Consider the following 26,812-nt stretch of genomic DNA (forward strand, 5'->3'; position numbering starts at 1 on the left):
CTCTATAGTAATTTAACAACATTATTTATTCCAAAAATGTATTCATGTGCTTTATTTTTATTCTATAAGCCACTAGTCACTATTTACCTTTTTATTTCTGGGCTGCTGACTGTTGCACTTGGATTAGCATCTTTTCCTCCATTGGCCGTGTCTTTGTATACTTTTTACTAGCAGAATATTTGAAGTAAAGCTGCCAATACCTATACAAATCTATGGCTATATTAGGAATGTTTGAGTTATAGAAAAATCAATGCAATCTGTTCTGGACAAATGAACAACAACAAAACCAAAGAGAAATTTATTGCCTCTTGTAACTGGGAAGTTAAAGGTTAAATCAAGACTCATACACAGTTAAACTAAGAGATTCAGATGGAATCTTCATTTCTCCCTGCGTTTCTTTTACTTAACTGCTTGATTCTATGTATTGGTTATGTGTTCACCCAGCTGTCACATGGGGTGAGAAAATCATGGCCATTTCCTACAGGCCCCTTTTCTAAAGAATTGGAAAAAAGGCACAGCCAAAGACCCTGCATAGTTCAGCTTAGATCACAAGCACACCTCTAGACCTGTCACTTGAGCCAGGAAGAATGAAGTACTCTGATTAGCCCATTGAGGCCAGAAGAGCAGATGCACTGACAAGAAATCCTGCCAGAATCACATGATACATGTAGATATTTTATTTCTAACAATCTGTTTTCTTATCTATAAAATGTGTAATCATACCTCCCAATGGAGGTAGTAATGATGATTAAACGACATTAGGTTTTGAAAAGATACAATATCTGATCTGAACAATGAATTATAGCTTCTAACATTTATTATAATGATAAAATAAAATGCAGAATGTCATGTAGTAGAAACAGAAACAGTCTTATTTTCTTGATCCTGAACTGTATCTTTCCTCTTATTAACCCACTCTCCCTTCCCCCAATGAAACTGTAGACTTGAAGAGCACAGACCTGTGACTTTTTATTTCTGGTTTCCATGGCAACAGATATCACACAGAGAAAAAAAAGAAACTAACATATATTAAGAACTATGCATTTTGTTAGAGATCTTGACAAGTGACTTAATGCACCAAACACAACAACTTGCTCACAGCAGCCAATTGGTAGCTATTTGATTAAGGAGTCCAATGAATACAAATTGATGTTACACATCTGGCATAAGGTAACTTCTTCAAAGTTCAGTTCAAGACAAAACAGAAAACATTGTATTTTATTACAAGTAATAGCAACTTCCACATATTTGATATTTACAAAAAAAACACTTTCATAAAGTTTCTTTGAGCTCTTTGAAAGACAATTTTGTTCTAATATAAAGCATGACCTGGGTCATCTGGAATTTTAAATTCCAGAGTCTTATGTCTACCATTACAGTTTCAGTGAGTACACTGCATTTAGGTATACACTGCCTGTGCCTGGAGGTTGATATTCTAAAAGTCAAATTGAAGAAAATAAATTAGCTTGATGATATGGAAAATTTCAGACTCATCAATGCAGTGAACAGTTTTGGACACACTTCCCAGAGGCATTTTACCCTTGTCTTCAAGACTTACTTTGTTTAGTTTATCAGCATTTCTGATCGCTTTTATTAGGATTTTTCATGATCTTTTCTTTTCCAATATTGGGAAATTTTCCAATTGCTTGGGAATTCCAAGAAGCCAATGATGTTTTAAAACAGAAACAGCTCAGATGCAGCCAAGTTTAAATTCATACAAAATGCTAGTTCAAATATCTGAGAGCAAGTCATGAATTCAGAAGTGATGAAATACTAGGCAGAGAAGAGCAGTGATAAAGAGGCATACTCTAAAATTCCCTCCCGTGGAATAACAAACACCAGAACTACACACCATCGTTAAGCTAAAGTGATGCATCAGGGGGAACAATGGTTTTATATTGCTTTTTCCTGTAGTTCCACTTTTTTTCTTATCACTGCTTTATTTTTTATTTGCATACCATAGATTTTACCCATTTAAAGTATAGCATTCAGTGGATTTTAGTATATTCATGTTATGTAACTATCACCACAATGAATTTGAGAACATTTTTCTCATCCCCCAAAGAAAACCCATAGGCTTTATCTGTCATCCATGAAACCCTCCAAAGCCTAGGTGACTACTAATCAACTTTGCATTTCTATTGATTTACTCGAGGGTCCCATATTTGACATATCCAAAAATATCTACCATTTTTACCTAATAGCTTTGCTTATACTACTTCTTCAATTTTAAAAATAAGCAGACAGAGTAGTATCATAATATCCACATGTATTGATTACTTGTTATGTTTTAGGCACTATACTAAGTGTTTTACATGTATTATTTCATGACAACACTACCTCTCATTGTTGTTAAGAAAAGTGTTAATCTTTTCAAAAAAAAAAAAAAAAACACCTCCTGGATTCACTGATTTTTTTGAAGGGGTTTTGTGTCTCTATCTCCTTCAGTTCTGCTCTGATCTTAGTTATTTCTTGCCTTCTGCTAGCTTTTGAATTTGTTTGCTCTTGCTTCTCTAGTTCTTTTAATTGTGATTATAGGGTGTCAATTTTAGATCTTTCCCACTTTCTCCTGTGTGCATTTAGTGCTATAAATTTCCCTCTAAACACTGCTTTAGCCATGTCCCAGAGATTCTGGTCTATTGTGTCTTTGTTCTCATTGGTTTCAAATAACTTATTTATTTCTACCTTAATTTCGTTTTTTACCCAGTAGTTATTCAGGAGCAGGTTGTTCAGTTTTCATGTAGTTGTGCAATTCTGAGTGAGTTTCTTAATCCTGAGTTCTAATTTGATTGCACTGTGGTCTGAGAGACTTGTTTGTTAAGATTTCCATTCTTTTGCATTTGCTGAGGAGTGTTTTACTTCCAATTATGTGATCAATTTTAGAATAAGTGCAATGTGGTGCTAAGAAGAATGTATATTCTATTGATTTGGGGTGGAGAGTTCTGTAGATGTCTATTAGGTCCACTTGGTCTAAAGCTGAGTTCAAGTCCTGAATATCCTTGTTAATTTTCTGTCTCATTGATCTGTCTAATATTGATAGTGGGTTTTAAAGTCTCCCACTCTTATTGTGTGGGAGCCTAAGTCTCTTTGTAGGTCTCTAAGAACTTGCTTTATAAATCTGGGTGTTCCTGTATTGGACGCATATATATTTAGGATAGTTAGCTCTTCTTTTGCATTGATCCCTTTACCATTATGTAATGCCCTTCGTCTTTTTTGACATTTGTTGGTTTAAAATCTGTTTTATCAGACACTAGGATTGCAACCTCTGTTTTTTTGTTTTTGTTTTTTTTGTTTTTGCTTTCCATTTTCTTGGTAAATATTCCTCCATCCCTTTATTTTGAGCTTACGTGTGTCTTTGCATGTGAGATGGGTCTCCTGAATACAGCACACTGATGGGTCTTGACTATCCAATTTGCCAGTTTGTGACTTTTAATTGGGGCATTTAGTCCATTTACATTTAAGGTAAATATGGTTATGTGTGAATTTGATCCTGTCATTATGATGCTAGCTGGTTATTTTGCCTGTTAGTTGACGCAGTTTCTTCATAGTGTCGATGGTCTTTACAATTTGGTATGTTTTTGCTGGTACCAGTTTTTCCTTTCCATATTTAGGCTTTCTTCAGGAGCTCTTGTAAGGCAGGCCTGGTGGTGACAAAAATCTCTCAGCATTTGCTTGTCTCTAAAGGATTTTATTTCTCCTTTGCTTATGAAGCTCAGTTGGCTGGAAATGAAATTTTGGGTTGAAAATTCTTTTCTTTAAGAATGTTGAGTATTGGCCCCCACTCTCTTCTGGCTTGTAGGGTTTCTGCAGGGAGATGCACTGTTAGTCTAATGAGCTTCCCTTTGTGGGTAACCTGACCTTTCTCTCTGGCTGCCCTTAACATTTTTTCCTTAATTTCAACCTTGGTCAATCTGGTGATTATGTGTCTTAGTGTTGCTTTTCAAACTATACTACAAGGCTACAGTGACCAAAACAGCATGGTACTGTTACCAAAACAGATACATAGAACAGAGGCCTCAGGAAAACATCACACATCTACAACCATCAGCTCTTTGACAAATCTGACAAAAACAAGCCATGTGGAAAGGTTTCCCTATTTAATAAATGGTGTTGGGAAAACTGGCTAGCCATATGCAGAAAACTGAAACTGGATCCCTTCCTTACACCTTATACAAAAATTAACTCAAGATGGATTAATGACAAATGTAAGACCTAAAACCATAAAAACCCTAGAAGAAAACCTAGGCAATACCATTCAGGACATAGGCATGGGCAAAGACTTCATGTCTAAAACACCAAAAGCAATGGCAACAAGAGCCAAAATTGACAAATGGGATCTAATCAAACTAAAGAGCTTCTGCACAGCAAAAGAAACTATCATCAGAGTGAACAGGCAACCTACAGAATGGGAGAAAATTTTTGCAATTTATCCATCTGACAAAGGGTTAATATTCAGAATCTACAAACAACTTAAACAAATTTACAAGAAAAACACAACCCCATCAAAAAGTGGGCAAAGGATATGAACAGACACTTCTCAAAAGAAGACATTTATGAGACCAACAAACATATGAATAAAAGCTCATCATCACAGGTCATTAGGGAAATGCAAATCAAAACCACAGTGAGATACCATCTCATGCCAGTTAGAATGGTGATCATTAAAAATTCAGGAAACAACAGATGCTGGAGAGGATGTGGAGAAATAGGAACACTTTTACACTGTTGGTGGGAGTGTAAATTAGTTCAACCATTGTGGACGACAGTGTGGTGATTCTTCAAAGATCTAGAACCAGAAATACCATTTGACCCAGCAATCCCATTACTGGGTATATACCCAAAGGATTATAAATCATTCTACTATAAAGACATATCCACATATATGTTTATTGCAGCACTATTCCCAATAACAAAGACTTGGAACCAACCCAAATGCCCATCAATGATAGACTGGATAAAGAAAATGTGGCACATATATACCATGGAATACAATGAAGCCATAAAAATGGATGAGTTCATGTCCTTTTCAGGGATATGGATGAAGCTGGAAACCATCATTCTCAGCAAACTAACACAAGAACAGAAAACCAAACACTGCATGTTCTCACTCATAAGTGGGAGTTGAACAGTGAGAACACATGGACACAGAGAGGGGAACATCACACACTGGGGCCTGTCGGAGGGTGGGGGGATAGGGGAGGGATAGCATTAGGAGAAATAACTAATGTAGGTGACGGGTTGATGGGTGCAGCAAACCACCATGGCACGTGTATACCTATACAACAAACCTGCACATTCTGCACATGTATCCCAGAACCTAAAGTATAATAATAATAAATGGCCGGGCGTGGTGGCTCATGCCTGTAATCCCAGCACTTTGGGAGGCCGAGATGGGCAGATTATGAGGTTAGGAGTTCGAGACCAGCCTGGCCAATTTGTTGAAACCCTATCTCTACTAAAAATACAAAAATTAGCCGGGTGTGGTGGCGCATGCCTGTAGTCCTAGCTACTCGGGAGGCTGAGACAGAAGAATCGCTTGAACCTGGGAGGTAGAGGTTGCAGTGAGCTATCGCACCACTGCACTCCAGCCTGGGCCATAGAGTGAGACTCCATCTCAAAAAAAAAAAGAAAAGAAAAGAAAAGAAAAGAAAAGAAAAGAAAAGAAAAGGTGTTTAGGCCAGGTGTGGTGGCTTGTGCCTGTAAACCCAGCACTTTGGGAGTCCAAGGCAGGTGGATCACTTGGGGCCAGAAGTTCGAGACCAGGATGGTTGATGTGGTGAAACCCTATCTCTACTAAAAATGAAAAAGAAAAAAAGACAGAGACAGTAAGAATACTAACAGGAAGGTTGGTGAGATAAGCTACAGTGTTATAGTTAATTCTGACACCATAAGTGATGCCATAATTAATATTCATCATTTCCCTTCCCTTGATCAAACTGCTTCTAATCAAGGTTCATTGCACAGTGCAATAACTCAGACATTTATCCCTGAGAGTATGAGTCCCTGACTTCTTGTCCTTATCAAGATGTTGCTGCTGCAACTGCCCTTTCAGATATCACCAGTGATGGAGGCATCAAGAGGCACCCCAGTGAATCCCATGAGTTCCAGACACACTACTTTCTGCTCCACTATCTAGTAGCAACCCCATTTCCTTTCGATCATTATGGTGAATGACCCTTGTCTGTATAGTAACTACCTTCTCTAACTGCTGGTCTATAGGCCTGAGGAGCCAAAATTAATCAGACAGCAGCTGAAGCTGTAGATCTACTGGAACCCTTACTATGTCTTCTGGTAGAAGTATTGAGACCTCCAATTATGGAAAACCTGAAGTTCTGGCAAGGAGAAAGTCATTTTCTTAAGTAGATTATTAAAAGTAACAGTAAGAGGCTATACTCTTATTTCCATCTTTTGGTCCTAGGTGTCTAAGACACAGAACCAAATATGCTAGCACCATTTAATAGTCTACCACATAATGACCCTTAAATATGAAGGAAGCCATTCCCATAAAAACAGAGCAACATCTCTATAATCTCAAGCCTGGTCAATAGAGAACAGTCACTACTGAGTTTCTCATTGATGCGGGTACCCCTCTTTTGGGAACACTTCTTGCTTTAGTAAAGTGATTGTCTTATAGGCTCTCCTGGAGAACACAGTGAGCTGGCAGATTCTCCGGCCTTTCAAAATAAGTACATTCTAACATTCCCACTTCTGTGAGACCCTGGATCTCTTCTCCAGTATTTTGCCAATGTAGTTCTGGCATGTCCACATCATTTATTTCAGGCCAGCATCATTTATAAGCTTCAAGGAGCCAAGCCATTCTAATAGCATATTAGAATCAATGCCAGGTAGACTTGCCAGAATGTTAAAAATTAACTCATGAAAGTATCTCCTCATATAAGCAGATTATCTATTATCCAGCCTTATCTCCATGATCCAATATTTCAGTATATCAAGACCAATTCTTTGGATTGTTCTCTAGATTATTACTAATATTTACTAGCCAGATTCTGTAGTTCATTTGATACATAATCCATTTCATCCTGCAACACAGATTATCCTTTTCCACTCAGATCATGCTGAGACTTGGCCCTAGTTATTTGTCTAGAAGCAATGAGGGGAAATGGGGGCAGAACTTGATATGGGCAAGCCTCACCTTAAAAATTCCTACTGAGGCAGGGCTTTTACGTAGCAATTAACTGTTCTCCCACTGGCAAGAGTAGAAGGCCTCTTTTTCTAGGTCAGAGTTTCCAACGAATTTGGGGATTCAAGACTCTTAAGGATACGTACCCACATATCTCATCCTGTATCTCAGGATCCTGCAGAGTTGTAAGAGGCCAAGCTGACAGAGCTACCACGTTTCCTCCACTAAAGTCAAGACCCTTAGAGGAAAATAGCAGGATCCTGAGAAACCTCGTCTCTACTAAAAATACAAAAATTAGCTGGGCGTGGTGGCACATGCCTGTAGTCCCAGCTACTCAGGAGGCTGAGGCAGGAGAATTGCTTGAACCCAGGAGGTGGAAGTTGCAGTGAGCTGATTGTGCCACTGCACTCCAGCCTGGTGACATAGCAAGACTCCGTCTAAAAAAAAAAAAAAAAAAATATATATATATATATATATATATATATATATATGTATATATGACTCCTGTGAGTATATTACAAATATTAATATAAAATAATGACATTAAAATAACAGCTACCTGCACGTATCAGCACCACAACCACTGTGTAAACCAAGGTGTCACAATGCATATTTTATTGTTTTTTTTTTATGTTGATTGATCTGGCACCTTTCTTAATCAGAATCTATGAGGACATATTCTTCTGATTAACTAAGAATATGTATATGCACTGTATACTCTCTGGCCTAAATGTCAATATGAACAGTAAATGCAGATGGCATAGACTCATCCCAGTTTTAATAGTGTCCAGCAGTTTCTTTAAGCATACATTTCTCATCTCCTCCTTGAAATAAAATTTTAGAAATGGATCTTGAGAACCCTGTTTACTTTGTCCAAAAAAAAAATCCCTTCACAATACTAAGAAACTTAAAGCACTTTCATAAACAGGGAAACAGTATCTTTTAATGTTTTATTGTTCACTTGCGAAAATATATATAGTATATATTACACGTATAGAGGAGCCCCACAGCTTGAGTCAGAGAAAGCTAACAGAAAGGCACATACGGAGGCATTTCTTTTCATACAATATTCAGTTAAGCCAACATTCAGGCCACGGCAAGTGACAATTAGGACAAGGAAAATATAGCACACCTGTGTTCATGATTCCAAAGAGCTAACTCAGAGGCAACCCTTAGGTCTGCCAAGAATGGAGGTCATCTTGGGAGAAAATATCACATCTACTTAATAGGCCTGTCAGGCCATCAGAGAATATATTGAAATCTGGACAAAGACACCAGGGCAAGGTGAAAGCCAATCCTTAACTTGACAGCTAGTTTGTTCTTCTCCCCTTTTATTTTAAGACTTGAGGCCTTTGCTGATTAAAAGAAGCAAATAACAGGGCTGACTGTGGCCCTGCAGGATTTTGGTCAGCTACACGACAGAAGTTTGTAACAGACTAAATATTTTCAAAAGTCTGTAAACACTGTGATGATGGTGAGGAAAGCACAGAAAGAACATTTGCTATTTCTCTCTCATTGAAAAAATAGAGGCATAGATCTTTGGTTTGCCACATGTGATATCTCTATCCTGACGTTTACCCAAAATGGTAAAAACAGAGGCACAATTCACGGAATGATGAGGTCATTCCTATCAGACACCAGCAAAGGTGCCTACTAGGATTTGGCACAGCCAGAGCAGCTGGCAACCTTGGTTGATGTGAGATGGGGCTTCACGACGTCCGGCTCAATAGACTCCATTAGGTCACACTCATTTGCAAGTATGTGTTTCACCAGGCATCTGGAGGCTTCATCAATGTTTATATTTTCCTATGAGGGAAAAAATAAAACAATTTTTCTTATTCAATACTCTGAAATAATGCTAGAGCAGAGACTTATATGTGACAATTCATTTAAATATTCCTTCCTATATGCTACATATGCATTCCCCTTCTGTTTTCCTCACTCTTACTTGTTCCTTCAAAGAACTTTACTCTTTGGTTCCTCACAAAAGAAGTATTTATTTTGCTGTGTCATAGAGGAAGAATGGTGTTTGGTGGATTTACTTAGTAGGTTAAATTTCAGTTAGAGGGCAATTTTCTTATTTTCACATTTCCACATACTCAAACCATAATAATATTGTAGAAGAAACATAAACCTTTAATCTGACTTAGATTTATAATTGCCCTCTGCCACATACTATTTTTGTAACCTTGATATAAAGTAAGAATGATAAGACATCTTTTACAGTATTCATTAATGGTTTCATAAATATTTCTGGGTCTCTGTCCTCCAGTTAAATGGAGAAGAGTGCACTGTTCTGACCTCTTTGAACTTAGCCATGGACATGTGACTTGTTGGGCATCAAAATGTGAGAAGTAACGTGTGTCACTTTCATATAGGAGCAATAAGAGCCAATGCTCAATTTCCTATGTTTTTTCTCTCTGTTTCTTCCTGTGGAAGCACAGCAATGGAAACTCTTTTGGATAAGGTCTGTGAGTGAGATCAAGTAGAGGCAAGTATCCCAATCAGCCCATGCTGTGTAGTGTGCATGACAATGATGACCTTGCTATTTTAACCCACTGAGATTTGGGGTTATTACCCCAAATAAACCCTGGCATTATCTAGACATTCCAGATGGATATAACTCTTCAAAGAAAAAAGTAAAATTGGAAATATAAGTTTAGGTTCAAAAATGAAATAAACTTGAATTTGGAAAAAATACGGAGCAAACATTTGAATCTAAAATATGTCAGTAGTATAAGTTAAACTGCTTTTTTTGTTCCTGCTGGTCAGAAACCTAAGAAATATAGAAAATATACTACCAGTGTACTAAAATAAATATCTTTGCTTAGGTAAAAAGTAGTTAAAGATCTCCAGTAAAGTTAAATTTGATTGTTTTTAATCACAATTTGTAGAACTTCTTTGATGTATTTCTTCATAATTAATGTAAAGAGACAAGGCTTTCTCATTGTTAAAATGTTTTACTACAGAACCTTGTTGTCCAATCTGAAGTGGAAGTACTTATTCCTGATTTTTGCATGTATGTCAAAGTTGTTGATATATTTTGAGATCATTGAATGAAGTCATATTACTTGGAAAATATAAGAAGTAGTGTTGGTTTCCAAATGGCATCCATGACTAATGACCTTAGTTGTAAATGTTCATTAGCAGGTTCCCCATCCTTCAAGCCTGAAACTGAGTTCACCAGCTATGAAAGCTTAAGGTAACTTTGGAGTTCCAGACAAGTATAGCCTGATTATTTATCTCCCCTCTAGACAGCCTTAAAGAAAATGTTTCCCAGGGTTTCTAAATCCAAAACACAAGGTAAAGGCGTGGTTGCCTTTTTGCTTATTATATTATTGTTGTTGCTTTTTACCAGACCGGTGTTCCTTTCTCTAAGCCTCCCTTTCCCCAGCTATAAAATGGTCTTGATGATAACACTTACGTAATAAAAATTTGCTTCCCTTGACAGAGTGCAGCAGACATTATTGCTTTCACAATGTGAACTTGCTAGGGACTTCAACAGTAAATAAGTAATCTTATTTAATCCCATTTAAAACCCTTTAAGATAAAGATTAGTTTCTTTGTCCGTATGGATTTTGTTATTATTGTTGGGGTAAGGGTGGGGATGGCATTTCTTCCTTCAGCTCAAGTATCTTCCTGACTCTATGGAATCCAGTCCTGAGAGAACAGCAATGCTTCTGCCCCATCCCCTGTAGGGCAACTTCCTGTGCCTTAAAGTCATGGCCTGTGCTTAGCATGTCTTCTGCCACTCTTCCTCTTCCTAGTGTCATGTCCAAGGGTCACACTTGAGCTCCCTGCTCCCAGGCAACCAACTGACCTAGGCAGGGCCTTGCTTTTTGGAACAAACCCAGCTCAACACTTTGTTCCGGAGCCCTGCCACTTGCTATGTGACTGAGTGGAGGCCTGTCCAATGGTCCTCTACTGTCTCCCATTCAGGAAGGTAAAAAGCAGTCTCCTCGCTCAGCCTTCCAGGCCTTGGGCTTAAGGGCCACCACATCTCATTAAAGAAGCCCTATTTGAATGGCTTTAGTGTACTTGCCTGGCCATTCATAAGACAGTACTTTGATTCTCATTTGGCTATTGCTTGTGTGTTGGAGAAGGAGACAACAAAATTATACCCCAAATACCAAACATGAGATATTACCATATATGTTTACAGACAAGAAAGCTTAACTGTAAGGGGTTAAGAGGCTTCCCCAGGATCACACAGCAAGTGGGCTGGGAGGCCAGAGCTTACACTGGGTCTTTCTGACATCAAAGCCTGGCTTTTGCTAAGCTGCATTCCTTTTCCAGATTGTTCAGAAAACCAAGAACAATCACAAATAAAAGTTAGTTCTTTAGTGTTAGACCCAGCAAGTGTTAAATAATACTAGTTTATTTCTCTTCCATATATTATAATAAAAACATGTTTATATGACAGGAAAACAATTTTAAACATTAGAAAGGGCCCTTCTTAATATATGATGAAAGTTAGATTTGCCAGTAGTATTTTTTAAACCTCCACTCATATATTAAATGCCAGTTAAATAGGTTTCCCTTCATCATACTGTGCAAATTGACAAAATCTACTAATGAGGAAAATTCAATGCTAGTATGGGAAAATCAATGAAAATCCACTATCATTATGAGAAAAAGAACTGAAATCTAAGCTCAAATTAGTGGCAACCTAGCAGGGTCATTTTAGTGAAAATATAAGATAACACTGTTTAAATTGTTTGTGAGTTTTAACACACTGAGTAAAGTCTAGATGGGTATTAGGCCTAGGAGAGTGGACCATGAAGGATGGGCTCTAGAGACAGGAAACAGGCAGAGCCAAGGAGTGACTGCTTAGACTGCATGTACAAAGAGTAGCAGTTCATGGTGCCTGAGTCAGGTTCATTCATCCAATTAATAGTATTTAGATTTCCATCAAGTACTAGGCATACCAATATACAGATGATACATCTCATTCCTGACTGAGCTTACCCACTAGCAGGGTTTGTGTAAATAGCAAAAGCATAAAAAGGTTGGAAAGGGCATCAGGGTGCCAGATCTCTGTAGAGCCTTGAATCCTAAATTTGCCAAGTAGAGGCATTGAGGGTTTTTTGCAGGTAAAATGTCAGTAACCACAGTACTATAAAAGTCCATTACTAGACAAGCCTGTACAGATCCTTAGCACTTTAACAGCTGACCTATCAGTAACCATTTAGTGAATACCTAATATATGTGTACCAAGGTGCTGATTGTCATGGTATACATATTTCAGATTAGAAATTTTAAGAGAAAGCCAGGAAGAACTGCAAATGCTTTTGACTATATTTACCACAGGCACACTACAAAAAGGCAAGGGGTATAGTGTTTAGAGTACAGGCCTGGGGACAAACCCTTATCTTAGTTCCCCTACTTTCTGGTTGCATGACCTCAGAAAAATTACTTTAACCACTTCATGCTTCAGTTTCCTCATCTGTAAAAGAGAGAATTAAAAATTTACCTCACAAATGATTGTAAGTTAATATATATTAATACTTGAAACATGAAATACTTAGAACAGTGAAAGGCACACAGTACACATTCAATAAATGTTATCTATATATTCTCCTCACACAAGTTAACCATCAGAAGAACACAATGTGTGTGTGTTTTCCATTCCTTCATTTTGCAGCTGAGGATATTGAGCTTCAGAAAGGGAAAGTGACTGGCCCCAAGTCACACACTAGTAATTGGGATGGCCAGCTGTGAGCTCAGGGAGAAGAATAAATACTAATATTTACCACATGTTTACTACAAAAGGCAAGATGTATACTGTTTAAAGCACAAGCTTGAAGCCAAATCCTTATCTCAGCTCCCCCCCCCAAATATATCCCCAAATAAATAAAGGAACACAATGGGCAGAGCACCTGGTTCCAGCATGCAAGGTAGGAGCATGCAACCAGGAATCAGGCAAGGTTGATTTGTATTACTGGCACTTCGAACCATATCTGGTCTTTCTGACTTTCTATATACCAATCAGGTCACAGCCAAAGGGCCTAGGCTAGGAGAAGAAATAACAATATAGGACAAACCTCCCTCTCCCCATAACCCAAGGTCAGCATGGATAATCAGACCCTGCCTGATAGAATTGCAGGTTCAGACTCTTTGGGCAATTAGATTGCAATATAATTGATTGAGCTACTTGGCATCCAAATAGACAGTCAAGCCCACATTTTCTGGGTAATTGTATAGAAACAGAGCTGCCAGCGTAAATGAAAAACACTACATGGAAATTTTCATTTGCATTTATTATAGGCAGTAGTCACAACATCTCCATGGGCATCTTTTGCTAGAAAGGAAATGTATATACTCTGACTTCCAGGACATGTAAAATTGGACTGGATACCACTGTGATTTATTTCTATGTCTGCAGTATGACAAGATGGTCTACTGTTTTAAGGTAATGCGTGTTCTTCTTTGTGCCACTGCTCAGAATCTTTCATTTATACTGATAAGCAAGTCTCAGAAACAGGCTAAAATTCCTAACAAAGAATTTTACTAAAAGCAAATGGAGTTAATTAAGCAGGTGCTTTGTTTATTAAATAATACTCACATCCAATGTTCGCAAACATCTATTGGAGAGTTAATGGTCATATTTTAAAGGTAAGGGAGCTAGAAAAAAGCTTAAGTAACTTATCCAGAGCAGAACATTATCTTAGCCAATCTGTCATTTCAACCAAGACTATCCCAATTCCAGGTCCCATCCTACTCCCCATACATTACATTACAATGAATCCTAGGAATAAAATAGATCCTAGGATATTATTTATAAATTATAACTTCTTAATCCTGGCTGTATATTCATATCCCTTGTGGAGTTAAAACAAATATGTTACCAGGGCCCTCCTTCCAGACATTGATCTAATTGGTCTGACATGGGGCCCCAGTATGAGCATTAAAAAAAATTCCCAGTTAGGCATGGTGATGGGATCCAAACTCCTAACCTCTGCCTCACACAATATTCCCATATAACAAACCTGCACATGTGCCCCTATATCTAAAAGTTGAAATTTAAACAAATTTAATTTTAAAAATAAAGTTGTTCATAATTTTTTTAAAAGATTCTACACTTAAAATGTGCAGCCAATTTTGAGACACACTCATATAATTAAGAATGCCTTTAAAGACACTGTCCTTTTTATTCCAATTTGAACTTTCTGGAAATATAATTTAATATAATCACTCTAAGCCACAGTGATTCTCATCTTTTGGTGGAGGAAGGCACATACAACTAACCATCAGAGGTCCTGGTTACTTGTCAGTTTTTTTAATTAGCTCTTCAGAACATCTGTCTTGTGGCAAAGTATTTAATCTTTGACCCCCAGCACCAGAGAGCCAAAAAAAAAAAAAAAAAAAATCCTAGCAGAAAAATTTTCACATCTGCCTAGTTAGAAGCTGGCAAAGAATTCATCCTCCCATAGTCTTTCCAAATACATCAACCTCAAACAAAACACCAACTGTATCCGAGACTCCAAGGTTAGGGCACTAAATTCCCCAGCCCTGTGAAATTTTAATTAGAGCAGATGGCCTACTGGATAATAACACCTCTGTACAAAAAGTAATACACGAAACAGGGGTTTAAAAATCCTTTCTCCGAGAAGATTTAGCACTTGTTTATTGAGCACATAAGTGGCAAAGATTTTGCTAGCTTTCTATTAATCATCATTAATACCTAACATGGGTGCTAGTGTAGCGGACACCTGTCTGTTAAGCACTTCTGTCCTCCCTTGTCGCTCATATCAACCTCCCATTTCCTTTGGGTACCTGCTTTCCTCCACTGCAATCATTAGCTTCTACTGGGACTCCCCTAAACTGACCTTATGTTTCAGACATTATTCTCAGAATATGGCATTTCATTTAATCACCACAATAACTCTGAGATGGGAGCTACTGCCCTCCTTTAACAGATGACAAAAGTGAAGTCCAGAGAAGCTAAATGATGTGTGCAAAGTGTCAGGGACAGTAGGGGTCAGAACTTGGCTTCTGCCTATATTTTCTTTCTCTTCTCCTTGCTCTCTTCTTAGAGTCTATGGCCTACATTTTCTTAGTGTCCAAACCAATGTCTATTTGAATCCAAAGCCCACAGTTTTGCACTTTACCGTGGTATCTCCATGAAGAGAGGGCATACATGGTGAGTGTGACGCAGAGAGGCCAGGTCTCAGTGATGCCCTCTTGTATGAAAGTTACCAGAGTTTGGTGTAACAGGCATTGGGAAGGACAGACTGAGCCATATTGTCACTTATTTTAACACAGGACAAAGTCACATTGTCAGCATGGAGAAATGGGGTATAGAGAAGAGAAAGGTTCACAAAAGCAGCTCCAAAAATTGTGTCCCTTTGACAATGCCTCCCTCATCCCCACCACGGCCTTACCTCAGCCTCTGTCCTTTATTCTTTAGATGTCAAAGTGTATTTCAAATCTTTCTTGCCTCCTTTCTGTAGCTCTAGGGCCTTATACCTTCTAGGTCTCCCCATTTACGTACCAAGAGATCTCCCTCCCATCACCCTAGCCACCTCTAGTGCTCTGTTTCAGCCGTGAAACATCCCCAAGCTCACAGAGAATCACCAATTATTAAAGAGGAGGGGAACTTAGGTACCACTAATTCGCCCTGCTTTCTTTGTCACATCAGGAAATTAAGACAAAGAGAGGGAAAGTGATCTGCCTAGCATCACACAGGCTACTGAGCCTCACAGGGAATATGCTATTATAGAATGCACCTCACCTCTTAGCTCTGGCTACCTGCATACCTCCATGTTTCTGGAAATGTCTCTACTGAGTAGCCTTCTCTTAGCACCATGAAACGTTATCTTTAGTGTTCCCTGGTACTTCGTACCCACCTCCATTGACACCACTACATCCTAACTGCCTGTTGTCTGTGTCCTTGAAAACAAGGATTATCTTTTATTATATTTGTATTCCTAGATCCAAGCACAGTGCTTAATGCATATGAGATATCTAAACAGTAATATTACCAAAAATAGCTGATGCCTATGGATAACTTATTATAAGCCTGATAGCATGTATTTTACTGGTACTAAGTTTTGTACTCACAAAATCAGGTGAGGAAACAGAGGTATAGAGAAATTAAATAACTTTCCCAGGGTCACACAGCCAGCAAGTCAAACTTTTGGCACCTGGTTTTGCAGCCCATGTTCAGACACTCATAATACAATCCCTAAAAGTTCCACAACTATCGAATAGCAAAGCCAGACTCAAGAACAGAGCCCCTGCTCTTTTGAGACGAAGCCTCGCTCTGACGCCCAGGCTGGAGTGCAGTGGCGCGATCTTGGCTCACTGCAAGCTCCGCCTCCCGGGTTCACGCCATTCTCCTGCCTCAGCCTCCCGAGTAGCTGGGACTACAGGCGCCCGCCGCCACACCCGGTTAATTTTTTGTATTTTTAGTAGAGACAGGATTTCACCGTGTTGGCCAGGATACTCTCGATCTCCTGACCTTGTGATCCGCCCGCCTCGGCCTCCCAAAGTGCTGGGATTACAGATGTGAGCCACCGCGCCAGCCCAGAGCCCCTGCTCTTAATCCACTGCTCCCTATAAATGTTTGTTGAAGGAATGAGGACCCATGTTTTCTAAGTTTTTGCCTACTGCTTCTTTCTAAATTGCAAAAGTTATGAACAAACAGTCCACAGTGTGTTACGTGTGGCCCAGAGTTATTAATTGATCAATTTATTTATTTATTTTTATGTGTAAATGTCTGTAAATGTGCATTTCTGTTAAGTTCCTGGCCCCTGAAAATAATCTGAGTTCAACATCCTTGCCTTTTCTGCACCAGACCCCATAACCTTAATACTAGGTAGACACAGTTCTTGAGTCTTTTTGACAGTTTACTATTCCTGAGATACATTTTCCAAATCCAATATATAATGTATGGCTTACCAATAATTGCCATTAAGAACCAGAATATTCATAGATATTGCCTCTATTAACATTTTGTTTTCAATTCAGTAAGTTTTTAATTGTTCTCACTGTGAGTCTTTTACTGAAACAGTGCTGGAGTACCCAATAATCAGTCTTGAAAAGAAAGAATAAAGATAAGCATAAAGACTATGTTTAGCCAGACTTAACAAACCCCATTCACGAAAAACAGCAGCCTTTAGTTAAACTACTTTCTCATTAATCAGTTTGAAAAGATAAATGGTCAACCAGACACAAAACATTAATTGTAATAATTACTAACAATTATTGAACACTTTATTATTGAACACTTAGGCACCATGACATGTATGTTACATACATAATCTCATTTAACCCTTACTACACCCTGAGAGGTGGATAAGCTATTAACTCTGTTTTACAGATGAGGAGACTGAGACACATATAGGATAAACTACTTAGCCACAGTATTTGCTAGACTTATTCAACTCAAAGTGTTATTTATTGAGTGCTATCTATGTTGGAAATGACAGAAATTATGAGTTTCACAATTTATTTTTATGATAATTAAAATGCTTTTATTCTGGCACCTCTATGTGCCAAGACTGAGGACTGAGACTGTAACATCATTGTCCCAAATACAGTAGGATAAAATGGAAACAGAAAGCATGTTGGAGTCAAGCTTTAAAACTTGGTTTTGCCAGTTATTGTTAAACAAAGGACAAGTAAAAAGCCTGAGCCTCTACTCCTTAACTTAAAAATGAGGCCAATCATCACTATATTTCATGAGATTCTTGTTAGAGTTAAACGATATGCACAGATGAAATACCTAAACATTACATAGTTGGTCCTCCAATGAGTACAATCTCCTGTCTCCTTCTTCTTCTTCCTTCAGGTCATTCTTCAGTGATCACCTCCCATGGGAAATCTCCCCTGACTCCCCGAGGCTGAGCAGGAATCCCTCTATTCTGGCACTTATCACTGGTCAGTACGTAATGCTTTGTTTGTGTATCCTCTACTGGACTGGGAGCTTCTAGGAGATTCATTACCCCATCCTGGTGTCTAGCATAGTGCCTGCAAACAGTAGGCACTCAGAAGACATACAGACTAAGCGAATGACTGACTGAATAAATGAATGAACAAGGACTTTGGAAGAGTGACCAGTTCAGCTTTCACTGAAAATAATTTTAGACGTGGGTGATTTCTGCAGAAAGTAAAAAAGAAAACATGTTCACAAGAAAATTTACTTTACAGGTCCAACTGCCTGTCCTTATTTTGCTTTCCAGTTATTATTTGATACCATTCTTTTAGGTGAAATGGAAGGAAGACTAAACAAACCAGTTTATAAAAGTTGAGCTGAACTACTGTAGGCTTTGCAGTAAAGCAGACATAGGTTGGAGTCCTAATTTTGTTCTTTTAAAAATATTCTTTATATTCTGTTGCTCCACAAGTGATTTCAGTGCTGTTTAATAACTAAATGTACTTAGGCGAAATATTTAATTTTCTTTGGCCTTACCTATAAGGCAGAGATAATACCCATCTGGCAGAATTATGAGAATTAGGAATATTTTACCAGGGGCAAAAGTAGAAGTTGAGTAATATTATGTATTTTTATGGCTCTATATTACATATAATTATTTTAACATCATCTTCCTCTCTTAAGAACTTTTATAGATAAGACCCAATTCTAGCTTAACAAATTCATTTCTCTCTCAAATTAGAGAGTTAATTTTTTTTTTATATATGATTCTTATGCCCTAGCCCTTAACTCTTTAGTAGAGAGTTTGAAGCTCTTGCTTCTCCAGATAGCATAAATGAAACTATTTCTACCAGCATTGTTAGAATAATGTTACCTTGGGTGAAAACAAATAGGAAGAAGAACCATGTGTAAAAATGGATGTGTTGATAAAGCTAAATAAATTAATATTTTAGTCACTTTTCGTATTTGGAGAGTCAATGATACTCTCCAATACCATTCAGGACAATACCATTCAGGACATAGGCATGGGCAGGGACTTCATGTCTAAAACACCAAAAGCCATGGCAACAAAAGCTAAAATTGACAAATGGGATCTAATTAAACTAAAGACCTTCTGCACAGCAAAAGAAACTACCATCAGAGTGAACAGGCAACCTACGAATGGGAGAAAATTTTTGCAATCTACGCATCTGACAAAGGGCTAATATCCAGAATCTACAAAGAACTCAAACAAATTTACAAGAAAAAAAAACCCCATCAACAAGTGGGCAAAGGATATGAACAGACGCTTCTCAAAAGATGACATTTATGCAGCCAAAAGACACATGAAAAAATGCTCATCATCATTGGCCATCAGAGAGATACTAGCTAACTACCAAAATGCTGGCCTCAACCATAGAACCTGTCGACCCAACCCTCACAAATTCCTGACGTCTAACTCCTAAATTCCATAGTCAGATAACAACTCATTCTTAGCCTGGGTAACCTCCCTGAGGCAGCACTTAGAATATGTTATATAATTTTCTACTTTCAGATATGGAATAAAACATTATTTTTCTTCATTCCACAAACTTGTAATTGAAAATTAAAAAGAAGAGATGCATCAATTTGAAGTTCTTATATAATACTTGAAATATGTAACTAGATGAAATGATTTATTATTCAGCAAATAATCATTGAGCACTTTTCATGGACCAGGCACTATTCATCAAAGGCTTTACACTCCATGCTTTAATTTGCTATGCAATCAGTTATGTGATTGTCTTGTTAGTCTAGGGCTCTTCAACTTCTGCTTAGAGATGATGATGGACATGACATTCTCTCTTCTCACAGTGACTGTAACATTTTACCCCAGTTCATGTCCTGTGTAGTCTTCTCTCTGATCACATGCCTCTAGTTTCTTCTCTCTCATTGCAATCATCCTCCATATTCCTTCCAGATTGTCTCTTAAATACTCCAATTAAAGTGTAAGTGTAATTACATTCATACTTCATCGAAAAAATATCTTGTGGGCTCACATTGCCTACTCAGAATAAGTTCAAACCACAAAACTGGTGCCCAACCTACATGGCTACGTCTGAACTCTCCTGTTTCATCTCTACCAGATTCCAACCAAACTAGACCATAAACCCTTCCCTCAATGTGTTCTTTGCTTGAGTTAGTCTTATTCCCATCTCTATCTGTAGATCTCCTGCCCCTCCAGAACAAATATAACTTTTTTGGAAGTATTTAGCTGCTAACATCTAACTGATTGATATTCTGCTTTGAATTTTTGGATGAAGTTCAGTATATCCTCTAGCTTCAGAATTGTCTAGTATCTTGAATTTTTATTATTTGTCTCTATTTAATATTAAGGGAAAAGGTGCCATAGAAAGACTCAGAACTTGTGAATTTGTTTGAGTTCTTTGTAGATTCTGGATATTAGCCCTTTGTCAGATGAGTAGACTGAAAAACTTTTCTCCCATTCTGTAGGTTGCCTGTTCACTCTGATGGTGGTTTCTTTTGCTGTGCAGAAGCTCTTTAGTTTAATTAGATCCCATTTGTCAATTTCGGCTTTTGTTGCCATTGCCTTTGGTGTTTTAGACATGAAGTCCTTGCCCATGCCTATGTCCTGAATGGTATTGCCTAGGTTTTCTTCTAGGGTTTTTATGGTTTTAGGTCTAACATGTAAGTCTTTAATCCATCTTGAATTAACTTTTGTATAAGTTGTAAGGAAGGGATCCAGTTTCAGCTTTCTACATATGGCTAGCCAGTTTTCCCAGCACCATTTATTAAATAGGGAATCCTTTCCCCATTGCTTGTTTTTGTCAGGTTTGTCAAAGATCAGATAGTTGTAGATAGGTGGCATTATTTCTGAGGGCTCTGTTCTGTTCCATTGGTCTATATCTCTGTTTTGGTACCCATACCATGCTGTTTTGGTTACTGTAGCTTGTAGTATAGTTTGAAGTCAGGTAGCGTGATGCCTCCAGCTTTGTTCTTTTGGCTTAGGATTGACTTGGCAATGCAGGCTCTTTTTTAGTTCCATATGAACTTTAAAGTAGTTTTTTAAGACACATGCACACGTATGTTTATTGTGGCACTATTCACAATAGGAAAGACTTCGAACCAACCCAAATGTCCAACAATGATAGACTGGATTAAGAAAATGTGGCACATATATACCATGGAATACCATGCAGCCATAAAACATGGAGTTGATGTCCTTCGTAGGACATGGATGAAGCGGGAAACCATCATTCTCAGCAAACTATCGCAAGGACAAAAAACCAAACACCACATGTTCTCACTCATAGATGGGAACTGAACAATGAGAACACATGGACACAGGAAGGGGAACATCACACACCCGGGCTTGCTGTGGGGTGGGGGGAGGGGGAAGGGATACCATTAGGAGTTATACCTAATGTAAATGATGAGTTAATGGGTGCAGCACACCAACATGGCACATGTATACATATGTAACAAACCTGCACTTTGTGCACATGTACCCTAAAACTTAAAGTATAATAATAAAAAAAAGAAAGACTCAGAACTATCCCAGCTCTGCGTATTGCCACTCGTTTAACCTCCAGGAAGTCACTATAATCTCTTTCTCAGCCTGTTTCCTTACGTATAATCTATGATGAAAATAATGCCAACTTCACAAGGTTATTGAGGATGTGTATAAAGTGAGAGGAGATACATGAAAGAACTTAGCAATAGTGCTGGCATGCAATAGGCACTGAAAATAAAACACTTGGAAAACAATACAATACTGTCCAAGTATTATTGTTAAGTCATATATGAGACTGGAGGGGCAAACAAACTTCTTCATTAGAGTAAGATATTTCCAAGTAGGTTCTGAAGTTTCATAGGATGATATGGGAGAAAAGTCATCTTATGGCTAAATGATTTTAGATGTTAAATTAAAAAAAATACAAAAGTGTTTTTTAATCATAGGATTTCTCAGAGTCTTTAGAAGATCATGGAATGTGCCATGTGTTCAAATTTTTTACATTAAACAGAAAAGCAGTTTCTCATTCTAGGCTGGAAGGCATGAGGGGAACTAAGGCACCATAATGAACTGGGAGCAGAGGGGAAAGATGTGCATCAATTATGTGTGAATGGAAATAAGGCAGATTCAAGTTGGGATGGGAGAACAGGCTTTCTCTTTCTCCTGCCCATCTCAAAGAAGGGAATGATTGTGCAGTGGTCATAAAGTTACCTGACTACAGAACTCTTATCTAATGCTATATCTCAGAGAGCTAATGTTCCTCTTCACACAGTTTGACAACTACTGATCTGGAAATAGTGGTGGTATATGTGGGAGTGGTTGAGAGTAGAGGGGTTTGTGGATAGAGACATTCATTAACCAATTTTATATTACCTTGTGTGTTTTTTATACCCTCGCCTAAGGAGTGCTACCCCCATTTTTACCTTTCTCTAATTTTCCTGAGACTAGCCCAAAATGAAATACGTATTTTTTAAAATATGATTTTAACAGAGTAGATGATATAGTGCAAAGTTGGAAACAGTAGATCTGATTGGTTATGATAAGGTATTATCCTCTCTGATAGACCAATGCTCCCCAATCCAGAACCCCAGCAAGGTTCTGCTAACCAACCTCCTAGGTGGCTCCTAACAGTCCCCTATAGTATCTATGGTCACACACATGTACAATTACTTTTTAAAATTTACCTTCTCTCTAGATAATAAACTTCTTGAGAGCAGAAGTGACACACGCTTGGAGTGTCTATCTTGCCAGCAGTTATCATAGAGCCTGTTGGCATGTATTGCTTACAATGTAAATTTTGAATGAACTGTTCGGTAAAAGGGAAAGAAAAATGAACTGATTCGAATTTAAAAAGCACAAAAGAAATTGTGACTTCTCTATGCTGATATCCGTTACACTGAATCTCTTTATACTCAGGACAGCGTAGGACAGGGAATTAGGAGACTTGAGTCTTAGCCCTGATGTTGCTACAAATTATCTTGGTCACTATGGGCAGATTAAGTCCTCTTTCTGGCATCCGTTTCACCAGCTGTGAAGGGAGATAATTTATACTCTCCCTTTTTCCAAACAGAATCGAAGGTGACTCCCGAGACTATCTCAAGCTCTTGTCTAATGTAGTTAAACTTGTGGGAGAGCTGAGAATAATGCTCCCTTAATGGGAAAGATTTCTCAAATTGAGAGTTTAAATATAAGGCATTTGTTAAGCAATCATTATCTAGAGCAAGTGCACTCTGTCAACTTGATCAGCCATAAGTCACTGGTTGCAAAAATCAGAAACCCATTGAATCACCTAGGCCATCTGGAGGGTAGCTCCCAGGAGTAACAGAATTGCTGAAAGACTCAGGCTACTCCAGGAACTTTAGAAAATAAAATTAATCTCTCAAATACCATCAGATCACCTTAATTTTTCCTATCTGCCCTCAGGTTTTTGCAAATAAAGAAGTTTAGAGCTTCTGGATTCATACGCTCATAGTTTTGCCACTAAAGAGAAAAGGCTTCCTACCCTCAACCTCAGTTGGAGAAATCTGATGACTTTAGCTTCAGGCACATGTTCATACTCAAGACTAGAACAATTCCAAGTCCCAGAGACAGTGGTACCACAAGTGGACTCACTTGGATCATGTGGACACTATTGGCCAGTTACAGTGACTTAAAAGACACAGTATGTAGGAGTGGCAACTTCTACTGGGACAACTTGTAGCAGGAGAGGAAAAGGAATGGTTGGGAGGAGGAGCTCAAACCTGGCATGGCTCAATGATTTTGAATCTGGAAACCCTCAGTTGTATTTACTATATCACTATATGGACAGTGATAAATAAATATAAATTGTATATTTATACCAATGTAGATGTACGCATTTACATTTTAGATAGACATAAGCAATGCATAATTTTAAAAAGAAATAGAAAATATTTTTCCATAAACTTACACATTATCAAACAGATCAAATCTAGTGGCACCTGAGTACCTTAACATATACAGAATAAGTAGAAAACTGAGGCTGTAATACTGGATATGCAAAAAAGCAAGATAAGGAAAGTAGAGTTGAAACATAAATGACCTGAAGAAAGGCACCTCTCATCAGAAAGTTATAAAGTAGTTGCTCAATAAATTTGAGAGAAAATAAAAAGACAAAGAAATAAAAGAAATTTCTTACAGAGTAAGAAATGGCTGGGCGTGGTGGCTCACACCTATAATCCCAACACTTTGGGAGGCCGAGGTGGGCAGATCACTTGAGGTCAGGAATTCAAGATCAGCCTGGCCAACATGGTGAAACCCTGTCTCTACTAAAAATACAAAAATTAGTTGGGCATGGCGGCATGTGTGTGTAAACTCAGCTATTCGGGAGGCTGAGGCACGAGAATTGCTTGAACCCAGGAGGTGGAGGAGGTTGCAGTGAGCCAAGATCGCGCCACTAAACTCCAGTCTGGGTGACAGAGTGAGACTCCATCTCAAAACAAACAAACAAACAAACAAACAAACAAACTTCAGTTCTGATTTCGTGGTTGTTTTTATAGAATTCCACTGATGCAAATAGATTCAAAAGCACAATACCTTTGCCAGAGTAAAGATGTTTTTGCTTCAACTGTGAACTTTAAAAATGTTAATTTTCTTGCTGAGAACCACTTATGATATATTACATGCCTTCTTGCATTATAAAACATTATTCAGAAGACAATATGGCTCTTCTTACACATCCTGGGTACCTTTTATTTTTTTCTCTTTTGCCTCTAGTTGTTATTATGTATATGTAATTATAGGTCTATAACTAATGAGCCAATTCTATAGACTGACATTTTAAGGACAAATATGACTTAAAATGAATAAGATGGAGTTATTTTTAATATACACATACACACATATTTCTTATTGAATGAAACAGAACAAAAATGTTAACAGTTAAATGAATTAGTGGTTTGATTACAAATAATTTAAATCTTATATTTTATAATTGTGATCATTTTCTAAGTTCTCTACAAAGTGCATATGCAATTCTAATATTCATATTCAAAGGTGCGGAACAAAAAAAAAACAGCAATAAATTTTGAACCAAGGATAGTGTAGGAAGTTATAATATCTTTATTTTGCCTTTGAAGCCCAGAAAATAGGAAGGGAGCAGCACATTTGGAAGTATTCCACAAACTGGAAAATAGAAATCTAAGAATGAATGGAAAACTGTGTAGGTTATTCTCACAGACGGGAAACAGTCCATAAAATTGAGTGTGGAAAAAAAATAAGGACAGGAAGCTCAGAAACAGAAATTCTAACTATACAATCATGAGTAATCCAAGGAAGAAGAAAAAGGAAACCCATCTAAAAGAAGCTAGTTTGACTACAGGAACATCTCAGGTAAAATCAAGTTTAAAAATAACATGTACAAAAGACAGAAGGAGAAGGGAAGTGAATGCAGTACAGATTCGAGCGGTGTCTCAACTCATCCACATGGGCTCAGGAAGCTAAAATGAAGTCTAAGGACAAACTTGAAGAAAATACGAAAGGCAGAAAAAGACCATTTTTTGGAGTTTATTCAGAGCAAAAGTATTATCACTGAAGAGTCAGACTAGCACTACAAGTTTAGCAGACTGTGGACAGAGAATGGAGACCTAAACACAATAAACTAACTTCATTTTCTTCCATAATAAGGATTTCAGACTGAGCAATCAGGAGACTGCTTTGAACGTCTGATCTTTAGTATAATGCCCCTCTTTTTTTATTTTATTATTATTATACTTTAAGGTTTAGGGTACATGTGCACAATGTGCAAGTTTGTTACATATGTAAACATGTGCCATGGTGGTGTGCTGCACCCATCAACTCGTCATTTAGCATTAGGTATATCTCTCAATGCTATCCCTCCCCCCTCCCCCCACCCCACAACAGTCCCCAGAGTGTGATGTGCCCCTTCCTGTGTCCATGTGTTCTCATTATTCAATTCCCACCTATGAGTGAGAACATGCGGTGTTTTGTTTTTTGTCCTTGTGATAGTTTACTGAGAATGATGGTTTCCAGTTTCATCCATGTCCCTACAAAGGACATGAACTCATCATGTTTTATGGCTGCATAGTATTCCATGGTGTATATGTGCCACATTTTCTTTTTTTTTTTTTTTTCTGAGACAGAGTCTTGCTCTGTCGCCCAGGCTGGAGTGCAGTGGCGCAATCTCGGCTCACTGCAGGCTCTGCCTCCCGGGTTCACGCCATTCTCCTGCCTCAGCCTCTCCGAGTAGCTGGGACTACAGACGCCCGCCACCGCGCCCGGCTAATTTTTTGTATTTTTTTTTTTAGTAGAGACGGGGTTTCACCGTGGTCTCGATCTCTTGACCTCGTGATCCGCCCGCCTCGGCCTCCCAAAGTGCTGGGATTACAAGCGTGAGCCACCGCGCCCGGCCTGTGCCACATTTTCTTAATCCAGTCGATCGTTGTTGGACATTTGGGTTGGTTCCACGTCTTTGCTATTGTGAATAGTGCCGCAATAAACATACGTGTGCATGTGTCTTTATAGCAGCATGATTTATAATCCTTTGGGTATATACCTAGTAATGGGATGGCTGGGTCAAATGGTATTTCTAGTTCTAGATCCCTGAGGAATCGCCACACTGTCTTCCACAATGGTTGAACTAGTTTACAGTCCCACCAACAGTGTAAAATGTTCCTATTTCTCCACATCCTCTCCAGCACCTGTTGTTTCCTGACTTTTTAATGACCGCCATTCTAACTGGTGTGAGATGGTATCTCATTGTGGTTTTGATTTGCATTTCTCTGATGGCCAGTGATGATGAGCATTTTTTCATGTGTTTTTT

General features: G+C 38.2%; 1 protein-coding gene across 1 annotated transcript in view; it reads right to left on the reverse strand.

Annotated features, from left to right (window-relative positions):
• Positions 1 to 8,077: 8,077 nt before the first annotated feature.
• RAB38 (RAB38, member RAS oncogene family) overlaps positions 8,078 to 26,812 on the reverse strand; it is a 60,575-nt gene continuing 41,840 nt past the window's right edge. The window contains exon 3 of the mRNA XM_055283192.2: positions 8,078 to 8,947. Coding sequence (XP_055139167.1) covers positions 8,795 to 8,947 — 153 coding nt within the window. The 3' untranslated portion in view covers positions 8,078 to 8,794. The remainder of the gene's footprint in view (positions 8,948 to 26,812) is intronic.

This window comes from Symphalangus syndactylus, chromosome 6 (genome assembly GCF_028878055.3).
Source record: "Symphalangus syndactylus isolate Jambi chromosome 6, NHGRI_mSymSyn1-v2.1_pri, whole genome shotgun sequence".
In the NCBI taxonomy this organism is placed as follows: domain Eukaryota; kingdom Metazoa; phylum Chordata; class Mammalia; order Primates; family Hylobatidae; genus Symphalangus; species Symphalangus syndactylus.